This window comes from Meyerozyma guilliermondii, genomic scaffold, assembly GCF_000149425.1.
Source record: "Meyerozyma guilliermondii ATCC 6260 scaffold_5 genomic scaffold, whole genome shotgun sequence".
Classification (NCBI taxonomy): Eukaryota; Fungi; Ascomycota; class Pichiomycetes; order Serinales; family Debaryomycetaceae; genus Meyerozyma; species Meyerozyma guilliermondii.
Window position 1 is genome coordinate 1098650 of NW_001809796.1, and position 20828 is coordinate 1119477.

Here is a 20828-nt window from a genome sequence, read left to right on the forward strand (position 1 = left end):
TGTTTGGTGGATGCTATACCGCCACAACCCAATACTCAGTCGTTACTTTCACCACATCAGCAAAACAGAAAGACGTATATTCATGATGTCAAAATTTGGTCCTCCAATCAATAGATCAATGACGCAATTGGATCGTGATTTTTTCCGCAAAGACGTCACTCTCTTGGCTGCCTACTTTCCCCAGCCTCAGTTCTTGGCCCGTTTTGTCAAAGAGTGCAAAAAAGACATTTTAATGCTCCCTTCCATCAAGCATATAGTGCCCATGGAAATGTCCAAGGCAGTCCTCCTCAGAGACGATATCGACGACATTAGCCAAATCTCCGAGGACACCAGGGCAAAAATGGACGAAATGAACGTCCAGCTAAAGCCGTATACGATGTCTTTGGATTACAATTTCTGGAAGGCTGACGATATTCTCAGGGCAGTTTTACCAGAAGACTTGTTGGATGAAATTCCTACAGGATTTGCTCAAGCAGGTCATGTTGCCCACTTGAACTTACGGAACGAATTCAAACCTTATGGTCTGCTCATTGGACAGGTTATTCTTGACAAAAATTCAAAAGTGGAAACTGTGGTGGATAAACTTGATACTATCGATACCAAATTCCGCACGTTCAAAATGCAAGTGCTAGCAGGAAAAGACGATCTCAATGTGGAACAGAGCGAAAGCGGGTGTCGGTTTCAATTTGATTTTAGTAAAGTGTACTGGAACTCTCGTTTGAACACAGAACATGAACGGTTAATCGACCTGTTCAAGCCACACGAAGCTGTTGCAGATGTGTTTGCAGGAGTAGGTCCTTTCGCCGTGCCTGCGGGAAAGAAAAATGTGGTAGTTTTGGCCAACGACTTGAACCCAGAATCTTTCAAATATCTCAAAAACAACATAACTTTGAACAAGACTGACGATTTTGTGAAACCTTATAAACTCGACGGAAGAGAATTCATACGAAAGTCCCCATACTTGCTCCTTGAGTGGGCTAATTCTGTGCAAAGTATAGAGAAGAAGAGAGTGGTGAAACGTCGCAAAATTGACCCAGAAACAAAGAAAGAAATTACGTCCAAAGGAACCGAAGTTACAACGGTGAAAATTCCCAAGTTTATCACTAACTATGTTATGAACTTGCCTGATTCTGCATTGACTTTCCTTGATGAGTTCATAGGTCTTTACAGCGACCCAGCAGTTAGAAAAGTTGTTGAAAACGAGCCCAACTTTGAACCTCCAACCGTCAATGTTCACTGCTTCGAAAAGTTCTCACCTCACGAACCAGAACCTACCCTCGAGGAACTCCATCATCGCATACACAAAAGAATTAGGGATCTACTCAAATGCGAGCTTCCCTTCGAGAAGTGCTCTTTCCATCTTGTACGGAGAGTAGCACCTACAAAACCGATGTTTTGCGTAACATTCCAGCTTCCTCACGAGGTTGTGTTTCGCAATTAGCTCGAACCATATCTTTTGTCAAGTTTAGACCTTACTCGCAATGTTCTTACCAAGGTTTTCCATCCATGAAGCGCTTGCAATTCGGCTTCCATTCTGAGTGCACGTTGCTTAGCTGCCATGCCATAAAGCCATATTTTCTTCACTGCATTTTCCTGATGCTCATGAATGATTACACCTTTTTTCACTGGAACGGCTTGACCATTGCGAGAAACATACTCGAACCCAACAACAACAGGAACGTACTCAATGGCTTCCGCAATTGGACAAGTGAATGATGACTTTTTGTATCTTGATAATATACCTTCAATGTCTGAAAGAGTGAGCCATTTGGTTTTTTTCGGAACCATCCATGGTCTATAGATCTCGATATTTCCATATTGATTTCGTGGAAGAAATAGCACACCATTCTTCTCATTAACCAGTGGTGGTACGCAAATCGTTGTTTGGGATAGGGTATACAAATTTGTGGGAACTTCTGCTTGGTTATTTTTGCGGGACCTCCACGATCTTAAAGAAGTTGTAATTTTCATAGGTTTAGTTGCTTGTTCAGGCTTGATAGATCTCCCCAATTGTTTCCAATGATGCTCAGACCTGCCCACCATCACCGAAGACCTCGAGTATACTTTTTGCTTTTCCTCAATAGCCTTTTTGGACTGCAATTTGATGGTACCCACTGGTTTCGCGGTGGGAGATATCTCTTCATTGAACCTTAAAGTCTTTCTAGTAATGAAGTTGGGGCTCCGTTTCATCGCAGCGTAACTGGTGGGTATGGAATAGTTACGAAGAGCCAATTGTCTCAAGGTTGTAAGTTCCTCGTTTTCAGCAGCGGTATATCGATGGTTTCTGTTGAAATATCGCATTAAAGATTGAAAAAGAAGCTCACTTCGTCCCAGAATGGTCCGGAGATCCAAGCGGTTGAAGTACCGGTAGCTTATATCGGCCATATATCGGGCACTAACGTCTATCATACCTCCATCTTCTCCAATTGATACAACATGGCTCATTTGCATTGCGTTGAATTCGCTGGACTTTGGATAAAAATCTGCCGTATAGCTGCTCAGTAGGCTATCTACCGACCTCCCTAGATGCTGTACTCTCTTTTCCTTATCATGAAAGCACATAGTTTCAATTATAAATAGTTTCGAAGGGTCTATTGGATCCACTAGTTCTGTCCAGAAATAAGGAAAAAGCAAGTCGCTGTCCTTGACTCGTTCTAGCTTGTCATAGTCTAGTTTTGAAGAAACTTTGGTGGTTTTGGAAACCGCTAGCAATGGAAGAGAGAATGCTAGCCTCGACTCAAACCCTACGCTTCGTAGAAGAGCAGTGAATATCTGAGCGCCAGTATCTCTATTGTGCTTAAAAGTCTTACAGACTTTAGCAAATGCTTCAGCACTCAATGGTGGACATTTGTACGAGTAATAGTCGCTGTAGCTGGAGGAACCGACCCCATTAGGTATGTATCCTAAAACCCTGATTCCAGTCGAAATAATCTCGTAATTATGACGGAACCATTTCACCAAATAGTTTATGATGAACCGTAGTTGCGAGTAGATGTCTTCTGTATTCTTCGGAGTTGACTCCTTGTCTGTCCTTATTTTCTTCTTGAGCTTTGATATTTTCTTGGTGATAGTCTCTGGGAGATTCTTTCGCAATGTCTTCACCACTGCTTTCTGGTTCATCCATCGGTTACGAAAATGTATATGGAGCAAGTATGATACCATGCCCAAGTAGTGAATTGATAGCTTCTTCCGTCTGTCTTCCAATGCTCGGAGCTTTTTCTCATTGGAGCGTTTTAAAGGAAGTATTTGAATGGTGAAGTTATCAGGTTGGTTCGATTGCAAAGGAATGTCTTCCAAATCACCTTCAGAAGAGTCTGACAGTTCAGAATCGGACTCTTCTTCGAGAGATGGCTCTACTTTACGTCTTTTTGGACTCTCGTCCTCCAGTTCTTCGTCCACAAAAAACGGGTTCATAGATAAGATGAAATGTGGGGTCGATGCGCGATGAGATGATTGATGAGGTTTGGTTGAAATAAGAAGTGGTTGAAATAAGAAATGCTATTATTCAACAGAAAAGCTGTTTCATGTGATAACAGCGACAGCTTAGTTTGAAAGTGTCATGAAGAGCATTTTAGTAAATTATTCATTGATTCTCATCAAATATCTATTATTTATTACTACCCTTTCCTTTCCTGATTCGTGACTTTTTACGAATGTATAGCATCACTTATCTCAGACCACTCGGATACCATGCGCCATTGACTGGTCAGCTCAATCACATTATCGTGGCCATATAATGTCATCAGATCAAACTTAGCTATGGGATTGTAAACTTTCACATTTTTTATCTCGGCCGTTCCGTTAGCTATGCCTTCAGTGTCGGCTGGATTCGCGTGGGCGATAGTCTCTGACTTGTTCATTATATACCCACAGTATTTGCCGTCCCAATTCGTCTTGTGGCCCACTAATCTACAACCACGAAAATATGCAATTTCACGCTCTTCATTTCCAACCTTTTCTGTACTTTTGGTGTCTGAAAAGTATTCTTTGGTGTTTGCAGGGCCACTGTATTGTATATGTAGAGGCAATAGACTCACGGTGGCCTGTGGGACCTCCGGCGATACCCTCAAAGTGTCCATGGCTAGCGCGTAGATCAGAATTAATTCGCGCCTTGAAGAAGGTGTGCAGAGAAGCTTTTCAGATTTGAGATTGGGCGCACGTCACTGATAAGAGAACCATGTCCAATCCTCTCCAAGTGGTAGATATCAGCACTTTGGATGCTGAAACCGGTAAAAATCTACTCAATGCCGCGTCGTCTCAAGGCTTCTTGTTTGTAGAGGGTCATGGGTTTCTGGATCGTGAAATAAGTGAACTTTTCACTTTGTCAAACGGCTTTTTTTCCTTAGATCAAAATTACAAAGACCAGTATGCCATTGATAGCAGCAATCATGGTTATGTGCGTAGTGGTGGTGAGAACCTTTCGCCCGGAGACCAAAAAACGGGAGATCCTAAGGAGGCACTCAATATTAGTTTCTTGGATTTTGTCACCGGAGAATCTGCAAAGCCTATTCCTGACTATTTTTCTGGGGAAAGAAAAGTGGCCTTGCAAAGTATCATTAAACGCTTGTATGAGTTGTCATTGAGAATTATGAAACTTGTAGCAATTGGTTTGGAAATGAAAGACATTGACTGGTTCGATAGTCGGTACGATCCTGAAAAACCGTCTGGTACTACTTTTCGTCTTCTTCATTATCCAGGCCAAAAGTCTTTGAGTCCCGAGGCGGCGATTAGAGCAGGTGCTCATACGGACTACGGACTGGTGACGCTTTTGTTTCAGCAGGAAAATCAAGAAGGTCTTGAAATACACTCTCAAATCTCGAAAAAATGGGAAGCGGTTCCTTTCGTTCCTAGCAACAGCACCAAGTTTTCTGGGGAAGCACCGCCCATTATAGTCAATATAGGAGACCAATTGAGCTACTGGACCGCTGGACTTTTGAAATCTACCATACACAGGGTCAAATTTCCTGCCAAAGTTCAAGAATCGGGCCAAGACCGGTACTCAATAGTATTTTTCAGCCATCCCAATGACGATACGATACTCGAACCGGTTCCCAGCGAACTCACAAGAGCAATTAAAGGCCGTGGTACCAATAGCGAGTCGAACCCTATAACTTCCAAGAAGCATCTCGAGAAGCGACTTGCAGCGACATACGGATGGAAGAAGTGAAGAAAGAAAAGCTTAATTGGAATTGCAACTACATCTTCTGCTTTCCTTAATACACATAAGGAATAATCTTATACGGCACCCTCCGCTTATACTCTGCCCATTGTTCACCGTACTTGGCGGAGCATTTGACATCGTCTCTCATTTGCCTGTGGATCAAAAGTCCTCCTACGAATACCACATAGTAATATGAGATAGGCGATCTGAATCCTGTTGTAAAGCACCAAGCCCATGCTATCAACCAGTCACCAAGGTAGTTGATATGTTGAGCCTTAGACCACCAACCGTCGCAGAGTAATTTGGTTCCAGTCTTGGTCTTGATATATTCCATGTTCTCCAATCTTCCCTGCCTAAATTCTGACTTTTGGTTGTTGGAAGCATTATAAACGTAGAAACCAAAACCACTCAAGGCAACTATTAGCATCAGATTCAACCAGCCCAAATGGACATGGTTTTGAGGAAGCGACAAGAACCGAGCCTGGAGCGAATACGTCCATGGCAACCAAGCCAAGTCGCCGAAACTGAGCATGAAACCAAAACCATCGGTGGTAATATCGAGCATGGTGAGAGACCCTTCTTCGTAGAACGAGCAGTCAATGACATAGATGGCTTGCAAGGCTGAAACGAGAAGTATAGAATCTGTAACCACTCCATATTGGTGGTATTGGTGGTGGATACAAGCAAGGTCTATCACGATCCAGAGAAGCAATCCTGGGCGCAACTCACAGAACAATTTGATGTCCCAAGCGCCAATTCGAGGATTGAGTTCTCGCCCAATGAAAAAATCGTAGATGGGGTTTCCAGAATTGCCATTAATGGACAAGATCCGCTCTCGAGTTCCAAGCCCGTTCTCGTGAGTTAGAGGAACAAATGAGCCAGCGTAGACAAATATCGCCATGGCAAACGAAAAGATAATCGACACAGCAATCAAATGCAAATGATGATCATAGACAAACTGCAACTCGGGAACATAGTAGTTTTTCGCCAGGACAACCCTAGCAGCTATTATGGCGACAACTGTACTCGAAACAGCTCCTCCGTTGATGTTATAGGTCAAATATGTGCCATCACGCAATTGAGTACCATTCATTCTTTTTCCTGGCAAAATCAAATCAAGAGTCGTAATTGCTGAGAACCACGAAAGATAAAATAACCAACTTTGCTTGTGGAAGCAAATGTTCAGAAGCTGTGTCCAAGTGCTTGGAATTTGTTTCTTTATAGCTTCAATGTCCAAGCTAACTCCGTGAATACAATAATTTTCGTTGGTAACGAAATATAGCAATGGTATTACCATCGGCAACACAAGGACCATTCCTAATGCCCCCGGCACACCAAAGAATTCTCTGTGCTTTGTAACTGGATTGAGTTGACTTCCGGTCATGTTTTGTGGATCATTTTGAAAATTGTGTGGGGTTTAAATATTTTTAGCTAAAAGCAATCGACTCGTATAGCAATGATACGCAATGTGCGGCTGAACAGAGATATATAATATTCAGCAGCAATGGAGTGTGAAAGTCCAAGGAGTGCTCTGACACTCATTTCGATTGCTTTAATCAGATTAGCTTACTCGAGTTTGCTTGTTCTCTTCTTTTTTTATCTTCAGTTTCTTGACTTTTCGCAGCCATTATCGGTTGAAAATCATGCGCCCGAGATTTACGACAGAATTCAACAGCCAATTCGTTTCTTATTTCATTTCTCTATTCTCTATTCTACTATAAGGCATACCGGAACCCCCTGTTCTCAAAATCAGTCATACCCTTGAATCCATTGATAATGGCTTCTTGACGAATATCTTCAGAGTACCCTCCTTGCTCTTTATCTCTCTGGGCATTTCTAGCCTTTAAGAGGAAAGCATAACCTATGCCCAATGCGATCATTGTAGAATAACAAGTAATCAAAGCAATCATGGCACTGTTATAGGTAGGAGCTTCTCTGGTGTAAAAAATATTGGCACCAATGATGTTTCCCGAAGCGTAAAGAGTAAACCAAAAACCAGTAGTTACTGTTTTTTTCGTATTCCCACCAACATTGGCGGTGATGAAAATCCAGCACAAGATAACAGGACCTCCAATGAGGTACTGGAGCCAAGTACAACCAACCAGCGCCCATCTATTGTCGTGAATCAAGTGTATGCCAATCAACCCAGCCAAGCCAGGCACACAAAGTCCACAGAATATTATACAACGAGTGTTTGGTACTTTCAAAGCAATGATTCCACATGTGAAAACCACAATAAATTCTATGGCACCGGTAGGCATTTGCAAAGCTGTGGAAGCCAACCCGGTGAATCCAAAACCGGCTATCAAAGCAGATTGAAAGTTGGAAACTCCACCGTTAATAATACCACAACCCAACCCAATAAGCCCATAAATGTACACTGTGATGTCCATAGCTGCTTCTCTTGCTTGAGGCCATAAGAAACGTTGATCTTTGACACCTTGGTTGTTCTTGGAAATGTGCTTGATGAGAATCGTCTTTTCTCTTTCGCTTAAAAACTTGGCAGAAGCTGGAGTATCTGGAGTAAGAAACAAGAATACAATAGCCCACACAAAGTTGAGAAGACCAATGACCAAGAAAATCAATTTCCAGGATTCTAATGAAGCATTGTTAACATGGCCAAGACCAAACCCAAGAAGGGCACCAACCACTGTAGCAATTCCATTACAACTCAAAAACGTGCACATACGGAAAGGCTGGTCTTCTCTGGAATAAAACATACCGCAGATCATCATACAAGACGGGGAAATGCCGGCTTCGAACATTCCTAGTATAAATCGAAGAACCAACATGCCACCATAATTCGTTGCACCGATGTGCCCAATCAATATTATAGCCCAAACTACAAGCATGGCGCCTGTGTACTTTGCAATTGGAACTTTCTGGATAATATAATTGGAAGGAAATGCCCAGAACATGTACCCGAAATTGAAGATGGCTGCTACCCAAGAATACCTTTGACCAACAAGACCCAAATCTTCTTTGAAAGAGTACGCCGAGGCATAGTTCAAACTCAATTTGTCAAGGAATTGCAACGTATATGTGATACACAAGATCGGCATGAGTCTTATATCGACTTTAAAACGAATTTTTCGCAATTCCGCTTCCACTTCTTCATCGGTGACATCTTTGGCATTTTCGAAAAATTCTAAACCAACAACTTTGTCGACATTATTCCCCACTTCGTCTCTAATGGAGTGAACAGACGAGATCACCTGGCCAATACCATAGTTTTTTTCATTAATGGCGTTCTCGGAGTCGGACATGATAACTTGAAGAAAAGGGATTCGTAGTCTATTCAGATTCAGTATATTGGTAAGTGATGCAATATCGTGTTTTATTTATATCTGGAATGATTTACAATCGGTATCATTGGTGGTAATCAATCAATTCTTATCGAACTACCGCAGCAACCAGATACGCCGAATTGCCTAATTTGGATAAACGCGGCCCACGTCAGCGATGCCCAGACATGCAGCGTGACGCACGTTGATAAAGGATTTTATTCCGCTCCGCACTTTATGCACAATGTTGCGACTAATGCGGAAGTCGCTGCCTCTTTAGGCAGAAGGCGTTCACTGTCAAGGTACCAATGTACATACCAATGTACTTGTATCTTTTAGATAAAAGGTCGTATCAGCACCTAGCACAGCTAGACCCAATTCCTCGATGTCCCCCTCGGCAAATTTGCTCACTGGAAAAGGCTACGATTTTGGCACCCAAGGTGCTCACAATATTGCAAAAGGTGGAACCCATCCCCACTTAATACCCCAATACAATGACCAATTCCAGGAGAGGAAATGGCGATTGGAGCACGCAGCTGGTGCGTTCCGTGTGTTTGCTAGGTTGGGATATAGTGAAGGAGAAGCAGGACATATTTCCATTCGAGACCCAGTGGACCCTTCGACTTTCTTTATCAACCCATTGGGGTTGCATTTTGCAATGATCGAAGCTAAAGATATGGTACATGTCGACGAAAAAGGCACCATTCTACCAGATGGAAATCAGGCGCCAATAAATGCCGCTGGGTTTGCTATACATCTGGCTCTTCAGAAGGCCAGACCAGACATCAATGCTGCCTGTCATACCCATTCTGTGTATGGAAAAGCGTACTCTACGTTTGGAAGGCCGTTGGAAATGATCAACCAGGACGCCTGTATCTTTTACAACAACCAGGCCGTGTTCAAGAACTTTGGCGGAGTGGCTATTGAAGGTGATGAAGGACGAGAAATTGCCGAGGCTGCTGCTGGAGCCAGGACGGTAATTTTGCAAAATCATGGACTTCTCACCATGGGTTCTACAGTCGATGAGGCTGCTTATTTGTTCACATTGATGGAGAAAAGTTGCCAAGTACAATTGTTGGCAAATGCAAATGTTAAAGAAGAGAAGATTATCATTCCAGATGATGTTGCTGCATATTCTGCATTTGTTACAAACGATCCAGAGACCATGTATGCATCATTTCAGCCTGAGTTTGGGTACCAGAGAAGGTTGGACAAGGACGAGTTTATGTGGAAAGAAGACAAAATTGAAGAAAAATAGAAGATGATAAAATATAAAATTGTAATTCAAGCTAGATGAATACAGTAATATGAACTTACATTCAAAATTAGTTATATCTTCGGATTAATGTATCCTATAGACTTCATTCTTAGTAGTATTGCTAACCACAGAATCAAGCTTCTTGCGCCTTTTTAGACTAATGAACATCAAGTCGCTTCTTGCTCAAAATTTATATGATAATTTTCTAAACTACTAGTGTTCCACTTGAGCATTATTTTCCCATTTTCTTTCCCCGAAGCTCATCGTACCGCAAGATCGTCGCCAACAATACCTTGAATCCATTACTCACTTCTTCTGGTGACGAATATTCTGCTGGATTGTGAGAAATTCCATTTTTCGACGGAATGAAAATCATCGATGTTGGAACCACATGGCTGGTGGAACAGGAATCGTGGCCTGCACCAGAGGTAATTTCACGGACGTTTTCTTCGCCAAAAAGCTGGATTGCACTTTCGCGAACGGTTGCAATATTGGTCTCGTTGAACCTTACAGCTTCAGAATGGAGAAGAAGTGTATGTTCCACTTCCAAGGGAAGTGCTGCTTGTGATGGGTCGCTTCCTGTTTCAGCAATTTGCTTGAACTCTTTGGCAATTTCAGCATTGATAGTTTCCAAAATACCATCTTCAACATGTCTGGTATCTAATGAGAAAGTCACCTTATCGGGAATTACATTGACCGACGAAGGCTCTAAAGATATGGTTCCTATTGTAGCCAAGCCGCCGTGCTTCTTAGCAATGTCAATGGCTGCGGAAATCATCTTGGAAGCAATATGAATGGCATCTGAACGAGTGTGCATTGGAGTGGTACCAGCATGAGAAGATCTTCCATTGACGGTGATTTGCTGCCAATGGTATGCTTGAGCCCCTACTACTATGCCAATCTTTTTCCTTTCATGTTCCAAAACCGGTCCCTGTTCTATATGAATCTCGAAATGAGCCGCCAATTGGTTCTTCGTGTGGTCGGCCGGAGTCGTACCTTTATAGCCAATTCTTTCCAATTCGGCTCCATAACTGACTGGAACCTTGTCTGTGATTGACTCGAGTTTGTAACCTTCTTCCTTGGTCACCAAGCCTGCCCAAACCGACGAGGCAATACAAGATTGTGGAAAACGAGCACCTTCTTCGTTGGTCCAGTCTACTACTGCAACTGGAAAGTTTGGAACAAAGTTGTTTTCTTTCATCGTTCTCAAAACCTCCAATCCTGAAAGTACTCCGTAAATACCATCGTAGCGACCACCATTGGGCTGAGTATCCAAATGAGATCCAATTCCCGTTGGCAAGCCTTCGTTCTTGCCGGGATAAATTGCAAAAATCGACCCCATTTCGTCCACTTTCACTGTGCACCCCAAAGCTTTAGTTTCCTCAACAAACCAGTCCCGCACACCCTTGTCCAAGTCTGACAATGCTAGACGACAACAGCCTGTTTCGGTGACGTCTGAACCCCAAACCCCAGCGGCTCCCCATTTTGCAGCCGTTTCGTGGATGGTGTTGAGAAGGCGTCCTTCGATTATTTTCAAGTCGGTGGTCATATTAGTGGTCAATGATGCTCACTTGAGTTTATTGGGTCGACTGGACTTTCTGGTCTTTATAAACCAAGCGCTATTTCCTCTTACAGCTTATCTCGCGAAAGGAAGTTCGCGCTCTTATCGCACAATAGTCTCAATCGAGTCGGCGCGAACTACCCAAATGGACAGAGCCATAATAATTGAGCTATAAGATGTTTCTATACTGGCTATTCTATTGGCTCTGAGCTCTTTCAATGACTATTCTCCAAGTACTGTTTCACCAAATCAGAAACAGAAGTTTCAAAACTAACAAAATCAAATCCAAGAAGGTCTTTGGTCTTTGAGTTATTGTATCTGCCGATCCCTTCATCTTTTCCATTAAATGCTGAGTCTGGATCTCCGACAGGGAGATGAAGTTCAGAAAAGTTCTTGTTTATCACGTTCAACGCCAATTGCTGAGAGAAGAAATATTCTGCCAAAAGTAATCTGCTTCCTGCTAATTTTTCATTCTCGAGTACATCCAAATGAGCCTTGGCTACGTCTCTCACATCAACGGCTGGGCCTGCCGTTTGTGGGATCCTATCACCTTGTTTCAACTTCAAGAGCCCGGCAATAAATTCAGCGGTCATGTTGAGCGTTCCTTTCGCATCTTCGTCGTACGCTTGTGGTCCAAGGACATAAGAAGGATTCACACATGTTAAGCTGAATGTTGGCTTTTCCATTTCAACAAACTCCCACGCTGCCTTTTCAGCGTACGTCTTGGACACAGGATACGCAACACTAGGGTTAGCAATTGCATCTTTCCAGCTCAAATTATTCCAGGTGTCTTCGGTAGTTGTACTTTGTGGATCTGCAAAGTTGACATTGGCAACGTAGGAAGACGTTAAAACAAAGTGTTTCACGTTAAGACCATGGTCATGAACTGCACGAATGGCATTTTTAGTACCGTCAACAGCTGGAATCAACGACTCTTTTTCTGGGTCCAGTGGGTTCATTATCACCGACGAAGCAGTGTGAAGGAAACCAATTGCTTCAGGATGTGCCTTTAAAGCATTGTCGAAAGCTCCTGGTTTCTCGAGAAACTCCACAACCTCATACTCAAAATTAGGATTGTTGAACAACTTTTTGACTTCTTCTCCTTTGGCCGAGGTTCTCACCGTTCCAATCACCTTGTAGCCCTTTTGAAGTGCGAGCTTGATGATGTGTTTTGCAATGTAGCCAGTTGCTCCTGTTACGAAGATAGTTGTCATTTTGTGGTGCTTCTACCGGAACATTACTTCCTTAAATACTGTCCTTCGTAACTCCTCTAGCTCCATATTACTAATATGCTGGTGAACGCCAAAACCATTGCCTTTTTGAGCCTCGCCAGTTATTGAATTTTTGCATTGGTTGATCTTCACATGGTATACACGAAAGATTAAGTGCTTTCTCAATTGCTAACTAGGTATACCATCGCTGGGTTTAAGTTTCTTCAAACATTCGCAACAGCTCGAGGTTTAACGCTCGCACCTATTTTGAACTCTCGTACCCGATTGATTTGTCAGACTTACGAACACACGGATATAACAGGACGATAGTGGCATGCGACGAAAATACGGAATTAAAGTCAGTTGAGACTCGGGAATCGGAAATTCCCACTGTGATATTTGTCACCGTAAATGTTCCTAGTTTCGGTGATGGTACCTTATATGCAATCAATTGCAAAAAATCACTAAAAAGATCCAAAAAGGAAAATTGCGGACTTGATACAGAATCTGTTTGACTGCTGCCAACACTCTGAGATTTTTCGCAATAAATTCGAATTAGTGAAGAATTCATCATTGCGGCTTGTCTACAATTACCAACAACCGAAGAAGGTATATGGTACTTACTTCCAAGATGACACTCAATCGGTTAATGGCATCCAGTTGCTTTCGAAACTTATACCAAGAGAAAGAGCTTTTAGTTTGCTGTGGCTCACACCTGATTATTCAGTGAATGAGAACTTCATTTACTCAAGCTCAAACCTTTATTCTCTTGACGACTGACCGGGTCCTCCTCCACAAAATGGCCAAGTCAGTTCCTATCAATCAAAGAAGTTACTTAATACAAGCAACTTCAAGCGTTTCAATTCCATCTCACGTTACTATAAGCCATTGGTGTAAATAACCACTTTTCGTTTATGTTCTTCGAGAGAACAATTGACAATGGAGTTTAGATATCGTGACCGTTTCTGAACTGTTGGTCCTTAATTCTTGAATTTGAGATCTCCTTAAGGTCTTTAATGCAATCTCGAGAGGTTCTCCAGAAGGTGAGCTAAACCATTCTACCTAACTATTCACTCAATTCAAAACAAACTTGGACGTAATGCCAAATCTCTCATTACACAGACAACAGCTTTAAGTGTTTCAATTGACCCCTAAAGCGAACGTATTTCAACATGCTGTGAACTCAAGTGATGCGAATTATTTCAATTACATCTTTTCACTAGACCAAGGATGAAATCATGTATTTTTTTAAAGATTTGAACAGAATTTCAAAACAGTCAAAAACTTTGGCGCCAATTAGTTATGGAATCTACTACACTAACAAAGATACGATTTAGTGAATTTCACTTGTTTCACTCTTTTCGCAGTCTAATTTGCGAATCTGTTTTCCCAATTAGGCAGTACGCGCCAATCTCAACTGATATGGAAATTCAACTTTATCAGCAACTTTGTTGTGCAACCCCCAGTTTTCCCTTTCCAGTAGTGTGCGGAACCGTTATATTCCTGGGCGTGTGCTACCCCTTTCGGTAATGACATGTTTGGCGTGATTGACTATCCCACCAAATTGCAAAAGAAATTGCAAAAAAAGCTGCAAAATGTATCAAGTAAAAACTTGGCTGGCCAAGGAAATTTCCACCAAAAAGCGGTATCGCTACACCGATTTGTAGGGGCCAGGTTCAGGTCCAGCAGGGGCTGCTGGGGCTGTCGAAAAAGAAGAAAAAAGTGTGACGAAACCCACCCCATTTGCAACGCTTGTGCCAAGAGAAACCAGCAATGTGTGTGGAGGGACGAGAACAAAAATGAACCAGCGCAAATGATCCAGAAACAGGGAGAAAATAGGAGGGAAATTGACTCAAAATTGCAAAAAAATCGTCGAAGTTCAGGTTTGGCTTTGAACGAACTTCTCAGTCCAGAAGATCCTGAAAGTTCCAATTCCCCGAAAACTACATCCTTGGAGTATCCTACTCCTCATGAAACCGAATCCACAAACCAATTAGAGGAATTTGAAAACTTTGATCGCAACTTCGATGAAAGCGACTTGGTTGAAATTTCAGCTTCTCAACCAAGTGCCCTCGAATTGTCTCCCAACTCCATACAATTGGTTTCTAGAGAACCCAGCGAATCACTTCTGCCGTTTCTGCAGGCACTTTTTGGTGAAGACATTTACATGCCGCCGCTCCAGCTGGCGTTTTTCAGTTTATTTCTTGACTCTAAAGGAGTCTCTTTTGTTCGTCATTTTGAAAATGAAGTGTCGGGAGCATTGACTGTGAGTCCTAGTACATCCAACTACTTCAGCAAGACTTTTTTGCTGCTTGCAACCATGGATGAAAGTATTGGACATGCCATTGCTTCATGGGGTGCTTTTTATGTCCACCAATACGACCATATAGACGTCCAAAAACACTTTTTCCAAGCCATGTCGTTGACTGCAAAAAAATTTCCCAAAGGCTCGGAAATCTCCAAATACGACTACTTCACCTTGCTCTGTTTCCACTTGATCGTAACGGGGTTTTTTGTGTGCCAAGGTGATATTTCTCAGTGGTGGATATGCTTTGCTAAATGCACTGAGCTCGTTAAACGATCTGGAGGCTTGAAAAAGCTATGCATAGACCTTGACCATTCGAATGATATCAAGTTTCTAGTTTCCAATTTCTTCTACCACGATATAATGTCTTCGCATGCATTTTCCCATGGAACCACTATACCTGTTAAAGAGTACAAGCAAGTGTTTGAACCGGGGTTTTTCGATCCCAGCTACGGCATTGACCCTCTACAAGGCTGTATGAATCCAGTATACTTGCTTCTTGCTGAAGAATTGGAAGTTCGAGCTGCAATGCGAACTCGGCGCCTAAGACTCGAATCTTTACTCAATGGCGAGTTGGGAGCCGAAGACGATCCCAATATCTTGGGGGAGTTTGAACTGATGAGAACACTGTACTTGGAGTATTGTGAGTTGGTGGCTCAACAAATCGAAGAGAAAATCCAAGGTTGTATCATAGACGAAACTCTCCTTGCAGCATGCACCGAAGCAGAGGTAAAAATGCACTGCCAGATCTTCACGGTATTCAAACTAGTTTGCAAGCTTTACTGGGTCCTATACATTAAGGAACTTCCTCCCAAGGCAAATGAACTGCAACTTTTGTTGGTTCAATTGATGGCTAAAATCGACAAATTGGTGGAAAGTAAAATGATAGTCGTTTTATGTCTACCTCTTGTGATTGCATGTAGTGCATGCTACACGAAGCACGACAGGAGAAGAATGGAAATTATTTTCTCCAAAGTTATCGGAAAGTGCCCAATTCATAATGTCCATCGAGCATGGGTAGTGGTGCAAGAAATATGGAAGAGAAACCCAAAGGGAGAACTTACAATCGATTGGGCAGACATATGTGAAGATTTGAATTGGCAGTTATGTGTTTGCTAGGCTGTGGTGTATATTTCGTATTTTACAAATTTTACATATTTGGGTGCAGATTTATTGCTGCAAATCGCAAGTGGCTAAATTCGCAAATTCGCTGAATGTACCTTGGTAGATATGAATATTTTCTGGTGTTCTGTTCGATAGTCTTTAGTTTGTGTGTTTATGAGGTGTCCTTGTCCTTGAACTGTTCCAATGGGGAAAACAACATCTTTATATGTTTCTCCTTGTCACGCAATAGCTCATCAAATCCGTCCGTTACAGCTCGTTCCAAGCTGATTTTTGCGGTGATGAGCATTTCCAAGTCTTTGAGCTCAATACGGCCCTCTTCAAGCGCCCGTGCAACTTCTTCAAAGTCTTGTTTGACAAAGCAAATCGAGCCTCTGAGCCAGATTTCCGACCATGTTGCAATCATGGGGAAGTAGTTGATTGGCTTGTGAGCCCAAACCGCAACGTTTGTGGCCACTCCTCGCACTCGCAACAGCCGGATGCTACCGTCAAAGGTAGACTGCGTGCCAGCACAGTCGTACGAGTAATGAAAACCCTGCTTGTCGGGAGACAACAATTTGAGCTTTTCCATGGTTTCTTCGTGTGGCATACTCAATGGATCAAAAGTTTCCACACCCAACTTTTCTGCAATGGCTCTTCTTCCAGCAGAAGGCTCACTCACTACAATCTTACCAGCTCCATGTCCTTTCAATGCAATTATGGTTGTCAATCCTATTGGTCCTCCTCCTAAAACCAAAGCAGAACTACCTTCTTTAAAGTTAGAGGTTCTGACAGCATGCCACGACACGGCTAAAGGCTGAATCAACGCAGCAACATCATATGGAATCTTTTTGTTATCAAACTTGACCAATTTGCTCGAATTGGTCACCACATACTCAGCGAATCCTCCGTCAGAAAATCCCAATCCTGTGAGTCCCAAATACTTGCACATGTTGTAATGGCCATCCTTACAAGCTGCACACTTCTCCTCGCCAGCAGTGGGCGAATCTTCAAATCGATCCCGATCCAAACAGGTGCCTGTCACTTCAACAACCACACTGTCTCCTACCTTAAAGTTCTTCACATCGCTTCCAATTTCTACAATTTCGGCACTCATCTCGTGTCCCATAACGTGCGGGTACGCCTTGTTGGAAATAGCATGATTTTGGCCCTCTTTGGCAAAAAAAGTTGGTCCACTCTGGTACTCGTGTAAATCAGAACCACAAATTCCGCAATAATGGACCTTGAGTTTGACATCTGTACCCGATTTTATTGTTGGTTCGGGGTAATTGTCCTTGAATTGAACATTTTTGGGTGCAAAATACACAACTGCTCGCATATTTGTAGCACGGTATAGCTAAAAAACTCCGCAAAAGTTTAAACTTTCTCAATCTTATCGGTCTGCATATAGCCGATCTGTGTTGCATGCGCGACATTTTTGCGATAAACCTTCGGCGCATCGCCGCATGCGGTATCTCGAACCGGAACTACCCACCTTTCCGCCATGACCAATGACGACTTACGGTTGACCCCGACCATGTCTCATACACCCTCGGAAGTCATTCGCATTATAAATGATGAGGAAATCCGCAAATTCAAGCTCGGGGTTTTGTTTCTCGTGGTTGCGATTTCGTCGTGGATTTTTGGTTTGGAGTTGTTAAACGCGGTATTGAAGGGCGACGAGTATCAAAAACCATGGATGTTTTCATATATTACAGGTTCTTGCTTTGCTTTAAACTTGATTCCTGATTTTTTCAGCTCGTATCGAAACCAAAAACCTGCTGAAAATGAGTTAAATGGCCGTGAAACCACCATTTTGGCCATCATAATTGCCATAATATACTACTTTTACAACTTGTTTGTCATGCTAGCACTCCAGTATACTTCGGCATCGAACCAAACTGTGTTGTCCAGCACCACTTCCATCTTCACTCTCTTTATCGGAATGCTGCTTGGAATTGAAACTTTCAATTTACAAAAATTGGCTTGTATTATCATAAGTTTTGCAGGGGTTGTTCTTATCAATTGGAGCGAGTCGGGACTTTCCAAGGATTCTGGCAATAAATTTGTGCCAAAAAACCCCCGATTGGGTAACGCATTGGCGGTTCTCGGCGCTCTTATGTACGCCTTTTATATGATCGTTATGAAGGTTCGCTGCGGTACTGGATCGAGAACCGTCAACGAAAGACGAATGTTTGGAATCGTGGGGGCGGTGACACTTGTATTTGGCATACCAGTGCTTTTCATTGTGCATATGTTTGACATCGAGCGTTTCGAACTCCCTCCAAACAACACTGTTTCTTCAATGATACTCATCAATGGTGTGTTTTCCGTCATCTCGGACTACACTACTATTCTAGCAATGCTTTTGACCAGTCCTTTGGTCACTTCGCTTTCGTTGTCGTCGTCAATTCCAATAACCATTTTTATCGACAAGATCATTATGTGGGTGACAGATGCACCAGCCTCGAAATCGGGTCATGTAATGTATTATTTCGGTATTTGCAGCATTTTGCTTTCGGTGCTCTTGATCAATGCTAATCTCACCACCGAAAACCAATTAATCGTGGAGGTGATAGACGACGCTCTTGAAGATGCAATTCGCGAAGACGAAGTGTTGTCGCCCGTTCTCTCTCCATTGCTTAGTCCTCATGCACAATACACCACAGGAGCGACTATCAGGAACTCCCCGGGCTTACAACTTGGAATCAGATCACCATTGTACAGAAGGTCACCGGCTACCCAGTTTCCGTTTCTTGTTCGTAAAGTGTCGGGATTCGATTTGAACAACGATTCCGAAGATTTGGACGAAAGAGTGGGCGAAGCAGATACAGAAGAAATGCACCTCACGGTTTCCGGTGGCAGAAACCACAAATACCGGGTGAGGATTGTAGCACAAGACGAACATACGCCGCTTCTTGGGAGTGATCTATAGATTAATGCATTTTCACTCTCTATCTAAGCTGCTATGCAATTTGTGCTCTTTCATGAACCAGCTGCAAAAAACTCCGATGGTAATGACTGTGACAGAGAACCCAAAAGCGCCTTTGCATGCTGCATAATATGATTCTAAGATAGCCTTTTGGGCCACCAAGGGAGCCTTATTCACGTAGTTGGTGTTCTCAAGTGCCTTTTTTATGATCTTATGGGCGGTTTTCGCATCAGAAACAACCAGCGATACTTTTGAATTCAAGTTGGAACGCAAAATCAGCTGGAAAATCGCACTCGCAATTGAAACTCCCAATGTCGATCCGGTGGATCTGAAAGTATACTGGATGGAAGTAGTGCACGCTTGGTACTTCATGGGCACAGCCGCGATCAATGCCAACAATGTCACTGTCAAAATACACGAATATCCCAAACCTGAAGGTGCAAAAAGACTATACTGGCGAAGAATGGAAGCATCAGCAGGGACTGTCACTATCAAAATTGCACCCAAAACCGTCAAGAAGCCAGCACCGACATTGAGGCGGTAGTAGCGTCCGGTGTGTTTCATGACTAGTCCAGCGCCCACGGAGCCGACAGAAACTCCGATAAAATTGGGAATCATCCGCATGCCGCTCTGGGTGGCTGAATAACCCATGACGGAAGTGAAGAAAACAGGCACGTAGAACAAGTTAGCGAAAACTCCCATAGTGACGAACCAGTTGGTCAATGAAGAAGATAAAATAGTTCTCTCTGTCAAAAGTTCAATTGGTAAAATGGGCTCGTCACTGACATAGAGTTCTGTGTAGACAAACGCAGCAAGAAATACCAACGAAACCACGCATAAGCCAATAAAGTAAGGCAGCGAATATGCCAATACGTCGCCTCCAAACGAGGCAGCAGCCATGATACACATCAAGGCAGAAACCAAGAAAAATGAACCCTGGAAATCCACTCGCTTCAACTTATCGCGAATATCACCTTTGGCACCCAACCCTGGAGAACCTTCTGGGAGTTGCAAATTCCACCAAAGAGCCAAACCAACAGCTCCAGCAAGCGGAGTTTGCAACAAAAAAACGTACCGCCATCCCAACCAGTCGGCTACAATTCCTCCAAAAATACCTCCAAACGCAGCACCCAAGCCGAAAAAAATGTTAGCCATACCCTGGTATAAACCTCGGTCACGAAGTGGAATCAAGTCTGAGAGGGTGATGGTTCCCAATGTGGTGAGTCCGGAGCCTCCCCATCCGGTGATGAATCTTCCCAAAACAAGCATGGCGAGAGAATCGGTGACGCAAATAAGACACCCCACAGCGAAGAAAAAGCAGCACAACAAAAGAAGAATTTTCCGGCCAAAAATGTCGGAAAGCTTGCCAAAAAGAGGCTGGAACGCAGCACATGAAAGAAGGTACGCCGTGGCTATCCAAGAGATATTAGCAATGGCATTCAAGTCCGATGCAATCACCGTCAATAACGTAGTCACCACGGTGGTATCCAAGGCTGCGAGAAACGCGGCCATAAACAAACTCAGGATTACCGTATACAATTTGAAGCGAGGAAGAGCATAATTATCAGGCAGGGAAGCATCTTCCTCGTCATTAGCTGCTTCTTCGCCATCAAGAAGTGCCCCGTAAGAATGGGAGCGAAGATTCTGTTTTGAAATCAATCCCTCTTCTTGAGCAGCCAATTCTGCAGCCACAACACCAGAGCCCATGGTGGTCAGGTCCTTCAAAATTGAGGGCTGGAGAGACATCGGAAGTTTGGTTTATTGGTGGTGATTAGAAAAAATGTGAGCCACATTCTTATCAGAAAGACGTTAGTGCTCGGTGTTTGGATGTAATTCTCGTAAATTGCATGGAGTCTTGGCGTTCGTAAACGGTAGACAAAAGGGGTGCAGAAGAAAGATTGCGTTCATCTAAAAATTTTATTTCACAATGTTCTCTTGATGTGCAATATTTTTTCTCCCTTGGCATAATTCAATATTTTGAAGGTTACAGTTTATTATTTTTCACTCATCATGCG

The 20828-nt window shown here is 42.9% G+C and overlaps 13 protein-coding genes across 13 annotated transcripts; 5 read left to right on the forward strand and 8 right to left on the reverse strand. All coding sequences in view use genetic code 12, as the record gives it.

The window, feature by feature from the left end:
* Positions 1 to 10: 10 nt before the first annotated feature.
* Positions 11 to 1441, forward strand: PGUG_04544 (tRNA (guanine) methyltransferase; the record flags this gene model as incomplete). Its single annotated transcript, XM_001483765.1, has 1 exon — positions 11 to 1441. The coding sequence occupies one exon, from the start codon at positions 11 to 13 to the stop codon at positions 1439 to 1441; it is 1431 nt and encodes a 476-aa protein (XP_001483815.2).
* Positions 1438 to 3414, reverse strand: PGUG_04545 (uncharacterized protein; the record flags this gene model as incomplete). The annotated part of the gene is made up of 1 exon (XM_001483766.1): positions 1438 to 3414. The coding sequence occupies one exon, from the start codon at positions 3412 to 3414 to the stop codon at positions 1438 to 1440; it is 1977 nt and encodes a 658-aa protein (XP_001483816.2).
* A 233-nt stretch (positions 3415 to 3647) lies between these two features.
* Positions 3648 to 4079, reverse strand: PGUG_04546 (uncharacterized protein; the record flags this gene model as incomplete). The annotated part of the gene is made up of 1 exon (XM_001483767.1): positions 3648 to 4079. One exon carries the CDS (start codon positions 4077 to 4079, stop codon positions 3648 to 3650), a length of 432 nt encoding a protein of 143 aa, XP_001483817.2.
* Positions 4080 to 4177: 98 nt separating this feature from the next.
* On the forward strand, positions 4178 to 5167 carry PGUG_04547 (uncharacterized protein; the record flags this gene model as incomplete). Its single annotated transcript, XM_001483768.1, has 1 exon — positions 4178 to 5167. The coding sequence occupies one exon, from the start codon at positions 4178 to 4180 to the stop codon at positions 5165 to 5167; it is 990 nt and encodes a 329-aa protein (XP_001483818.2).
* Positions 5168 to 5213: 46 nt separating this feature from the next.
* PGUG_04548 (uncharacterized protein) lies at positions 5214 to 6545 on the reverse strand (the record flags this gene model as incomplete). Its single annotated transcript, XM_001483769.1, has 1 exon — positions 5214 to 6545. One exon carries the CDS (start codon positions 6543 to 6545, stop codon positions 5214 to 5216), a length of 1332 nt encoding a protein of 443 aa, XP_001483819.2.
* Positions 6546 to 6876: 331 nt separating this feature from the next.
* On the reverse strand, positions 6877 to 8427 carry DAL7 (Dal7p; the record flags this gene model as incomplete). Its single annotated transcript, XM_001483770.1, has 1 exon — positions 6877 to 8427. One exon carries the CDS (start codon positions 8425 to 8427, stop codon positions 6877 to 6879), a length of 1551 nt encoding a protein of 516 aa, XP_001483820.2.
* Positions 8428 to 8830: 403 nt separating this feature from the next.
* PGUG_04550 (uncharacterized protein) lies at positions 8831 to 9703 on the forward strand (the record flags this gene model as incomplete). Its single annotated transcript, XM_001483771.1, has 1 exon — positions 8831 to 9703. One exon carries the CDS (start codon positions 8831 to 8833, stop codon positions 9701 to 9703), a length of 873 nt encoding a protein of 290 aa, XP_001483821.2.
* Positions 9704 to 9935: 232 nt separating this feature from the next.
* Positions 9936 to 11252, reverse strand: PGUG_04551 (uncharacterized protein; the record flags this gene model as incomplete). The annotated part of the gene is made up of 1 exon (XM_001483772.1): positions 9936 to 11252. One exon carries the CDS (start codon positions 11250 to 11252, stop codon positions 9936 to 9938), a length of 1317 nt encoding a protein of 438 aa, XP_001483822.1.
* A 227-nt stretch (positions 11253 to 11479) lies between these two features.
* PGUG_04552 (uncharacterized protein) lies at positions 11480 to 12478 on the reverse strand (the record flags this gene model as incomplete). The annotated part of the gene is made up of 1 exon (XM_001483773.1): positions 11480 to 12478. One exon carries the CDS (start codon positions 12476 to 12478, stop codon positions 11480 to 11482), a length of 999 nt encoding a protein of 332 aa, XP_001483823.2.
* A 1531-nt stretch (positions 12479 to 14009) lies between these two features.
* Positions 14010 to 15899, forward strand: PGUG_04553 (Zn(II)2Cys6 transcription factor; the record flags this gene model as incomplete). The annotated part of the gene is made up of 1 exon (XM_001483774.1): positions 14010 to 15899. One exon carries the CDS (start codon positions 14010 to 14012, stop codon positions 15897 to 15899), a length of 1890 nt encoding a protein of 629 aa, XP_001483824.2.
* Positions 15900 to 16056: 157 nt separating this feature from the next.
* IFE1 (putative dehydrogenase) lies at positions 16057 to 17220 on the reverse strand (the record flags this gene model as incomplete). Its single annotated transcript, XM_001483775.1, has 1 exon — positions 16057 to 17220. The coding sequence occupies one exon, from the start codon at positions 17218 to 17220 to the stop codon at positions 16057 to 16059; it is 1164 nt and encodes a 387-aa protein (XP_001483825.2).
* A 165-nt stretch (positions 17221 to 17385) lies between these two features.
* Positions 17386 to 18816, forward strand: PGUG_04555 (uncharacterized protein; the record flags this gene model as incomplete). Its single annotated transcript, XM_001483776.1, has 1 exon — positions 17386 to 18816. One exon carries the CDS (start codon positions 17386 to 17388, stop codon positions 18814 to 18816), a length of 1431 nt encoding a protein of 476 aa, XP_001483826.2.
* A 12-nt stretch (positions 18817 to 18828) lies between these two features.
* On the reverse strand, positions 18829 to 20559 carry PGUG_04556 (uncharacterized protein; the record flags this gene model as incomplete). Its single annotated transcript, XM_001483777.1, has 1 exon — positions 18829 to 20559. The coding sequence occupies one exon, from the start codon at positions 20557 to 20559 to the stop codon at positions 18829 to 18831; it is 1731 nt and encodes a 576-aa protein (XP_001483827.2).
* Between the last annotated feature and the right edge of the window lie 269 nt (positions 20560 to 20828).